The following is a 9,897-nucleotide window of genomic DNA, read 5'->3' on the forward strand; positions in this document are numbered from 1 at the left end:
CGCACACCAATAATCAAAATCAAAAGGAGCTTTCTTTTCAATCTCTAAGCTAGTTTTATTCAAAAACTATAATTTTCATTTCTTTTCACTTCTTTTAATTGCCATATATCATTTTCTTTCTTAATCAATCATTAAAAACGAAATAATTAGTTTTGTACTCAATCATACAATTAGCTATGGTTTTTTGCTACTACTTGCAATTAGCACATTATAAACCATATATATACTCTATTCAATATAATTCGCATTTGGCATTGATGCATAAATTTAGCATATTTTTTTTGTTTTTTTTTTTATTCTTCAAACGGAAATCATCATATTTTTTTACTCCATAATAGAGCATACAAAGAAAAAACGTTTTTTCACCGAGAAAAAAGGTCACCCTAACAGCCTAACTCCATATCCGCCACAACTTATACATTTTAGGCATCTTAAATGGGCGTTGAACATTTAAAGTATGGAGTGTCCAATATTATGGCAAGAAAAAAAAAATCATAAAGATATAGAAGAAATGACAACATGAATAAACACAAAATTTCGCGGTTGCATAAAACAAACTAGTATATGAAACTATGAATCATCATTTGTATGATCCAATGAAAAACAAAGCCAATTAGTAAAACCATTACTACTCATCCAATACCAATAGATTGCTAATAGTTTTGCAATTATGTGTATAGATATATATTACAGTTACACTTGAGCTGAGGGTGAAGAAGTAGCATATATAGAGAAGTAATGTAAAGACTTACTAAAGATGACATCTTCGTTGTCGTCGTCGTTGCCGTTGTTCTTATATCATCTTCATAAGGGAAAATGGAAAAATAAACAAGAAAAGAAATAAACAGCTAGCAGAAGCTCATCATATGATTTGATCTTCATTTTTGCAGCATAAAAACCCTCCTCAGCTAGTACAAGTGATTGGCATTAATAATTAATTTGTTGTTGGTAGACCCATTCCAATTGGCTTTTGCTTAGGAGGAGGCCTCTTCCTCTTCTTTTCATAGCTAACGCCTCTGGCCTTAGCTTGATAATCCCTTACCTCCCTGAGGTAAAGGCGGACGGCCCGAGCTCCAAATGGGTTGGTCTCGGGCCGTCCGCCATGCTCCTCGTAGGCCGCTCTGAGACGGCCTACGAGAGCATCCAAACTGCCCCATGCCTGCCTAAGCGGACAGGGGCATGGGGCAGGAGGGTTGGGAATACCAAAGTACGGACAGGCATGGTTATGAACCTTAGTCTTCCCGAACTGGTCCAAGTACCTGAGGAACTCCAGCACTTGAGCTCCGCTACATAGTGATAACGGTAGCGGAGGCCGGTGGCTCCTCAGGTATTGACTAAACGTGTTCCAATCCCTCCGCTTCTGGTTCTCATACCTGCTAGGGAGGGATTGGACCGATCCCTGTTGCCGTTGGGGGGACGGCTCGTTACTCCCAGAGTCGAACCCCCCAGCGGCCACACCACCACCAGATGTGGTAAGGGTAAAGGAACTCCCACTCCCGCTCCCACCACCACCTCCTCCGAAACCACTATACGAATAGATAGGATTATTACTACTATTCCCATCATTATTCGCCATCATAAAATCCATATTATAGATGAAAATCAAATAATCGAGTTCAATAAAACACTAGGGTTACCTCCCCTATTCAACCCTTTAGCTATAGACTAAAAGGGATGGAGAACACTTACTATTAAAGATCAAAAAAAGAAAGAAAATTTGCATGGATGAAGAAAAATTAGGAAGAATTTAGAGAAAGTTACATATAAGGAATAAATCCCATGTTTCTTTTTATAGGAACAGTAGAAATAGTACTAGAATAAGAAGATTTATATTACTCGTATAAATTTAGGGCAGGCAAAAATGAGTAAAACATGAATGGATTTCCTTTTCAGGGCAGCCAAGAGATAGATAGATTTATAGAGAGAGAGAGAGAGAGAGAAAAAGAGAAGTGTGATCCAATGAATGGAATTGAAAGAGAAAGAGAAGGAAGAAAGGGGGGAAGTATTGTAGAGTGTTGAAGTTGTGGGGACAGAAATAGTAACTACTAGTAGTAGTAATACTGTACTATGAGAAATATGAGAATTGAGAAAGACTGTCTGTTGGCTGAAATGGTACTCACTGTAAAAAAATTTAAATAAAATATACTGTAGTGTTTACAGATTCAATCAGTAAAAAAAATTTCAGACTGACTGACTGTGTGAGTGAGAGAGAGTCTAATACTGATTTAGACACGTTTGTTTGTCCCCATTCTATTTTTATTTTTTTACCTACTTCATCTGCGTTTACTTTTTTACTCATATTCCCAGTTTCCCACTTTTTTTTTTTTTTTTTTTTTTTTTTTTTTTTTTTGGGTACTATATTACTAGTCTACTACTAATACTCCTTATATTTCGTAATAATCGCATTATTAGAATGTGTATAGAGTTTTAGGAAAATTATAATATAGAGATCAAAATTTTTTTTTTTATAATATAAAATATAGTTAGTGCGGAGTAGAAAAGAGAGATAATATTTTCTCCGCGTTTTAATAAGTGTTACAATTTAACTAAATACGATGCTGAGATACGACTTTGACTATTAATTTATCAAATCATATGTTAATTAAATTATAGGAGAATTGATAATATGAAAGTATACATTATAACGAATCCAACAATGTATTATACAATAACATTTGTTTATAATATATTAATAAATTAATCAAGTCAAAACCATTATGTGAATAGTGGAAAAAGTCAAATTGTAACAATTATCTGAACACGGAGGGAGTACTCTAATATTTGTGAAAGTGAGATTAGTGGGAGAGAAAATTAAAATAATAGTGAGTCCTTTTCAAATATAGAGGTGTTGCAATTATTATGAAACATATGTTAAAGGAAAGTGTTGCGATTATTACAAAATAGATGGAGGAATATTATTATATTCCTTTCCATTGCTTAATACTCCCTCTATTTTTAAATATATTTTTAAATACTTGCTCCACTTTCCTTTTTTTGGCCGTTTTTAAATACTTGCTCCATTTCCTTATTTGGAAAGCTTTTACAATATTTGATTCATTTCTCTCACCTAGTAGACCGAATATAAATCATATTTTATTAATTTCTTATTCTCTCTCCTCCACTTATCTCCACTACTTTTGCTTTTTACAATTTTTTATTCTTCCACCTACTCCACTACCTCCATATTTTATTACTTTCTCCAATTCCTCCTAAAACTCCGCGCATGAAGAAACAGAGCAAGTATTTAAAAACAGAGGGAGTATTAACTTTGAATAAACAGCCCAGTCAAATTTAGTAAATTTATCTAATACGATACTACTTTCGATTTTTTTTGTAAAAGTGTCCCATAACTTTTTGCACTATTCATTTGGTCTACTTTGATCAATATTTGTGAATTATATACATAAGAAAAAAAATATATATAATTTTGTGGGTATTTGTTGAAATCGTCTCAATAATATTTAATTGTTATAATTTATACGGAGTACATATTAATCATTAAAGATATTATTATTGGTCAAAGTTCTACATCGTCATATGTGCCAAGCTCCAATGAGCCATTTTAACAAAATAGAGGCAGTACATTAGTTTGACCACTAAGGGTAAGTTTATTGGTGAGTCTTGAGTGGAGTCTTAACCTAAGACTCACATATGAGTGATATGAGGGTAAGTTTATCCCCAAACCCAAACCCAAACTCAGACTCCAAACTCTGCCACATCAGCTTTCCACTAATTTTTAATTACTTTTTTATTATTCAGACTTACACAGGACTCTCTCCATTTTCACACATTATCTCAAAACTCACTCCAGACTCACTTACCCTCCTAAATACTAACATTAATTAATTTATAAATCTATTTCTTTTATAAAATTATTTTTAATACTAATGATATAATGTCTATTTGTATATATTATAATTTGAAAAAAAATACTTCGTGCATTATAATTATTAGGAAAAAAATTAAATTAGAATAAAACTTGTAATGGACCTTGGTAATTTAATGGCGAGCTGAACTTAAAAATACATAAAGTATAAAACAACGATAATTTTGGATATAATACAATAACAATGATTCTTCTTCTTCTTCTTCTTCTTCTTCTTCTTACTTATTATTATTATTATTATTATTATTATTATTATTATTATTATTATTATTATCATCATCATCATTATTATATCTCAAAAACAAAAGTCATACAACCTACCATAAATTAGTGGGAAGTCGAGATACAATATGAGCCCCCACTCCTCTACCTATAGCAAAGCCTACCCTAGTGAAGATATAAGTTGCAGCACGAGCCCCAATGTCTTGCGTCGTCGAGAATCTTGAATCCGCTTCATCAACGCAATAGCCTCCTTCTCTAATTCCCCAAGCGAAGAAAGAGAGAAGGGAATAAAACCATAGTCAATCGCCCGACAACGAGCTTCATACTTAACCCACTTCCGATGAGCGGCATCAGCCACAACCCGTCCAGGAAAAAAGTTAGGTAGCCCTGTATGTGTCAAAGGAGAAGACCCTGTGAAGTCGACACATACATCACGACCACGATCCCATGAATAAAGTAACACATCGGCAGGTCTGAGGGCCCCGTCATTCCCTCCAGACAATCCTATGTCAACCTCCTTTCTTGTTAAATCCCAGATCTATAGCAAATATCAACAAGTGTATCTCGAACAACATTATGCCGATATTTAATACCTACAATACCAGCACACGACACCGCTTGGTCGTCGAAAATATCCCCAGTAAAACCCGAGAGCAAGCAGAGCACGGCGTCGAGACAGAGAACAATGGAATACCCAGTCGGTAGCATAGCACACATCGGTATGTCTTTGCGTTCATCGTCTGACCCAACCAAGAAATAGGGACTGCCCGAAGCCAAGTAGAGGTGTGATCTCCCTGCTGTGACTTCCACAATGCCGACTGACGAGGAGACAAAAAAAAGGCGGATTCTGCAGAAGCCAAGAAGGCGGATTATTATTATTATTATTATTATTATTAACTAATGTGGCATTAATTATTTAATAAATAAATTTATAATTATATTTACTAATATGACTTTGAATTAAACATATATTTGTAAGACTTTAAATGAAACATAATAATATATCATATCATCTACTACTACTACTACTAATACTACAACTACTACTACTACTCGTAGTCTATTTTGACTACCACTACTAGTTCTACTAGTAATACTACTGTTACTACTTCTTCGACCAACATTATTACTAGTATTACAAAGTAATTGAAATCAACCACCATTACTAGCTCAAATCTACCTAATCATCGAAAGTCCATCCATATTTTTCAGCCAGTGCTTGCAGTTTTTTCTCATGTATCTTTCTTTGCAAAGGACCCATCTTGGTGACGTCGGCACATAAGAGTTGATTTTCAAGTTCTTGCTCTTTCAAATCTGTCAACCGGCTAGTTGATTGTGCACGTGTTTTTTCAATACTAACAACTACCGAAAGGGCTTCGCCGTTATGATCACTTTGAGTTCTTTTTCCTTTCTTTTGGGTAGCTTCTAACCTTTTTGCAGCTTGTTGACCTATTGGTCTACCACTACAAGAAATGAGCCAAATAGCGATGGTCAAAATCCATCGGTAAACATACCAAAAACCATCGGTATCACGTTTACCGATGGCTGCCATCGGTATTTGTCCAATGGAGAACCATTCATCGGAAAATCAAGAAATACCGATGGAAAAGCCATCGGTAAAATTAATACCGATGGCAAAACAACGTTGTATTTTTTAAAAATACCGATGGCAAAAGCCATCGGAGTATTTTATCGATGGCAAAAACCATCGGTATTTTTGGTTACCGATGGCTTTTAGTTGTAATAAAAAATTAAAAAAAAATAATACCCCACCCACCCCCCTGCCCCCCTACCTACCCCGCACCCCGCAACAGCCTCCCAAAACCACCTAAATCACCTGCCACCACCTCCCTATTCACCTCCAACCATCGTGAACCACCATCCACCACCAGCCACGGTGAACCGCCCACCACCACCAACCAAAAATCACCAAAAAATAAAAATAAGCAAAAAAAAAAAACTCAAAATTTCCAGATATGAAAACAGAAAAAATAAACCAAAATAATTAACCCACAAAAATCAACCCACAATATTAAACAACAATATTAAACCAACCCATTAAATAAAAAATAAACCCACAAAAATCTACCCATGAAATCAAAATTAAACCCATAAAAAAAAAATCAACACACGAAATCCGAATTAAACCCACAAAAATCAACCAACAATAATTAAACAACAATCAACGAAATTAACCAAAATAAACCCAAATTAAACAACGAAATCAAAATTAAACCACACAATAACGAAATTAACCCATAATATTGAACAAAAATCAACGTACCTTTTCATATTTCACATTTTTTGGGTTTAAATGGTCAAACTCGACCATGAAAATTACAGATCTAGAATTTTCATGGTCGAGATTGACCAAAAAAACCATAAACTTCGAATTAAAAATGAATGCTCATGATTATGATGCTAGTAACCACATAGCTTCATAAAAAAAATGGTAGGTCGTTATATGGTGGTGGTGGTTTTGATGAGGGGGAAGAGGGTAAGAGAAGGAGAGAGGTAATGGAGAACGGTGAAAAGAGAAGAAGAGAGGTAATGGAGAACAGTGAGAAAAGAAGGAGGGAGAGGAGATGAGAAGGAGGGAGGAGAGGAGAAAAGTGAGAGGGGAGAAGAGAGAGGAGAAGGTTAGAATAGAGAGGAGAGAGAAGAGGCGGATGAGGCACTAAAAAAAATCAGGGATGCTTCTTAGGGTTTGGGTAAGTAAAAAATCCATTTTTTTTAAAAAAAAAATACCGATGGCTAAAAGCCATCGGTAAAATACCGATGGTCAAAAACCATCGGTATTTATTTTTTACCAATGGCTTTTAACCATCGGTAAAAAAATTAAATTTTCGTTTTTAAAAAAACAATTTTCCGATGAACAAAAGCTATCGGAAATTGTTACCGATAGCTAGGCCATCGGTAATTCTCAAAATACCGATAGCTTGTAAAAACCATCTGTAAATTATATTTTTACCGATGGATTTTATTGGCCATCGGTATTGAGCTTTTTCTAGTAGTGTACCGTATTCATCCTCAATGAAAGTATCGAAGCCCCCTCCACTTGAGGTGTAATCTCCTGCGTCGGATAGCTTACTCCTCTTTGAAGATTCGTTACCATCAGATTTCTTACGCTTTGCTAGTTCAGTTTGAAACTTTGGAGAATTGCTCACAATACTCCACACATCATCATATTAAAACTTGGAAGTGTATAATTTATGGTATAGTGCGCGTGCATCTGAGAGCTTCAATGCTTCATTATACCCACTTTTATTATTGAACTTGGCGTAACAACCTGCAAATTTACCGAGGGCAATATTTATTGCCCACCAATGTTGTTTGCAAGCATGTGTCTCCCTCATAGGTTGATCTTTTTTATTTTAGTTGTAAAAATCTGCAATTTTCCCCCAATATGCATCTGATTTTTGTGCATTGCCGTTGATTTTGTCTTTGCCAGTATTTAACCAAGCAATGGCAAGAAGCCAAGAAGTGTTTCATCTTCAGTCGATCGACCAAGATAAACCTTTTTTTATCTCCTCTTTGAGTTGATTTGTGGCGTGTGGGTCGACGAGTAGTAGTAGTTACATCAATATTATTATCCGACGGAAATGGGATGTCAGATGTTGATTCACCACTAAAGGGTGTAATGGAAGGTTGCTCAATATTTTGACTAGTAGGAGTAGATTGATAATTTTGAGATAGGAGAAATTGGGTTAAATTTTCCACTTGCACATTACCCATATTTGGGTTTGAGGAATTTTGGGATTGATTTTGTTGAGTTGGATTTATAAGGGGATGTAATTGAGGATTATTTTGCAACAAATATAAAAGAGAATTCAGATCAAAATTTTGATTTGGATCCATGAATTATTATTTTTTTGGCAAGCAATTTTTTTTTTTTTTTTTTTGGAGAGAAAATTATGGGAGAATATTGATCCCACATTGTTTTATAGGTAAAATTATTACCGTTAAATAAATAGCCATTGTAAATTTTGTAGCAAAACTGATGTTGGGAGAATTGGAGCAGGTTGTCGTTGGATATTGCTCATAAAACAACAATGATGATGATGAGGTGGCATGCCATAATTGGACAAAACATAAAATTTCAACAAGTGGGCCGGGGACCTTTTTGTAGTCTTGAGGGTGGTTTGAATATCTAAAACTCTCTTCAAGATTACAACAAGTCTTTGTCAGCATTATAGATAGCAAGACTCTTACCAAAGTGTTAGCTCCAGACTCTCATAAATGTTAGCGATAAACATACCCTGACTATGTTTTTTTCAATAAAATGGTGTAAGACTATATATAGTCTTGACTCAAGACTTACAATCTCATATAATGTGTATTTTTTGTAATAAACTCATCTTAAGACTCTACAAAGTGAATTTTTTTTTCAATGGCTAATTAAGAGCTGCCAACTAATCAGCTCAAAAAAGTTGTTGATATTTTAATAATGAGTGTCAATATTTTTGTAGGAGGGTAAGTGATGAGTCTGGAGTGAGTCTTGGGATAATGTGTTAAATTGGAGAAAGTTTGGTATAAGTCTTAAAAAAAAAAAAATGTTAGTGGAATGTTGAAGTGGCAGAGTCTAATGCATGAGTCTGGGTTTGAGGATAAACTTATTACCCTAACATGCATGATGGTATATAACCAAACATGGACCTGTCAAAACTTACACATATCTGGTTATCAGGCTCGAGACCCATTTTAGGCTCAAAACTCAAGGCCCAAACCAAAACCTAGCCCAACCTACTTTTGACTTGACCTAATTTTGACTTAATTAAATGATCAAAATTGAATTGATGCTTGAAGTGACCGAACTGAAATTGCCACATACTTGAAATAACCCGAATCATAATTTCTTGATACTTGAAATAGCTTAAACTTGAATTGATTGACCCAAACAGACTTCAATTGTAAACAATGCAACCTAATTGGCTTGAAATTTTTTTTAAATTTTCTTTAGTATATAATTTTCATATATTGATTATTCCTTTTCATCGATCTTGAATTTGTTAATCAAGTTTAAAGTCGAAAACCCAATTTATTAATTATTCTAAGTCTGAAATACTAGAATCATAGCTTTTCTTACTTAGATTATTATTTTACTCTAAGTTTGACTTAAATGTGTTTATCATTCACTTGAGTGTGTTTTTCGTTTTCAAACATATTAGGACTCTTTATTACACATTGAGTTTTTTTAAATTAAATTTTTATTTATATTGAAGTATGTTTTAGGATTATAAGGCCATGTTCTCTTTATCTTACAAAATAATATTTAGTAAAAATAATTTCAGTTCTATAAGAGTAATTTTAGTTTATCAGTAAAAATAAGTTCAGGTTTGTAAAACAATTTCACTTCACTAAAAACAATTTCAGTTTGTTTAATAAATTAAATATCAGTAACTTTAAAGAAGAAATATAATATAGATCAGATTCTATAAAAAAAAATTTAATTTTGTAAAAATAATTTTAGTTCATTACTACGTATTTCAGTTCACCAAAAATACTTACAGTTTGGTTAAAATAATTTCAGTTCAACAAAAATAAGGTGAAGAAAAACAAGACCTAAGTGCCTTTTTTTTAATTTATTTTTAATTTTTAAATTTTTTTTTTTTTGTAATGCTTATCTAATGCCTCACATTTCTTCAATAAAATTTAGAAAGCTAAGGTTTTAAGTTAATGGTGGGCATAGACTATTTAACTATTAAGGTTAGGGTTAAAGACTTTAAACTAAACATAAATCAGAGACTTGAATACCCTCTAAAATGGAGCAAGCCCGAGTTTATAATCTT

The 9,897-nt window shown here is 33.7% G+C and overlaps 1 protein-coding gene across 1 annotated transcript; it reads right to left on the minus strand.

The window, feature by feature from the left end:
- Positions 1-556: 556 nt before the first annotated feature.
- On the minus strand, positions 557-1,949 carry LOC145576393 (protein LIGHT-DEPENDENT SHORT HYPOCOTYLS 1-like). Its single transcript, XM_081634161.1, has one exon. The coding sequence runs from the start codon at positions 1,586-1,588 to the stop codon at positions 935-937; it is 654 nt and encodes a 217-aa protein (XP_081490287.1). The 5' UTR covers positions 1,589-1,949; the 3' UTR covers positions 557-934.
- Between the last annotated feature and the right edge of the window lie 7,948 nt (positions 1,950-9,897).

This window comes from Chenopodium album, chromosome 13 (genome assembly GCF_948465745.1).
Source record: "Chenopodium album chromosome 13, dcCheAlbu1.1, whole genome shotgun sequence".
Lineage (NCBI taxonomy): Eukaryota > Viridiplantae > Streptophyta > Magnoliopsida > Caryophyllales > Amaranthaceae > Chenopodium > Chenopodium album.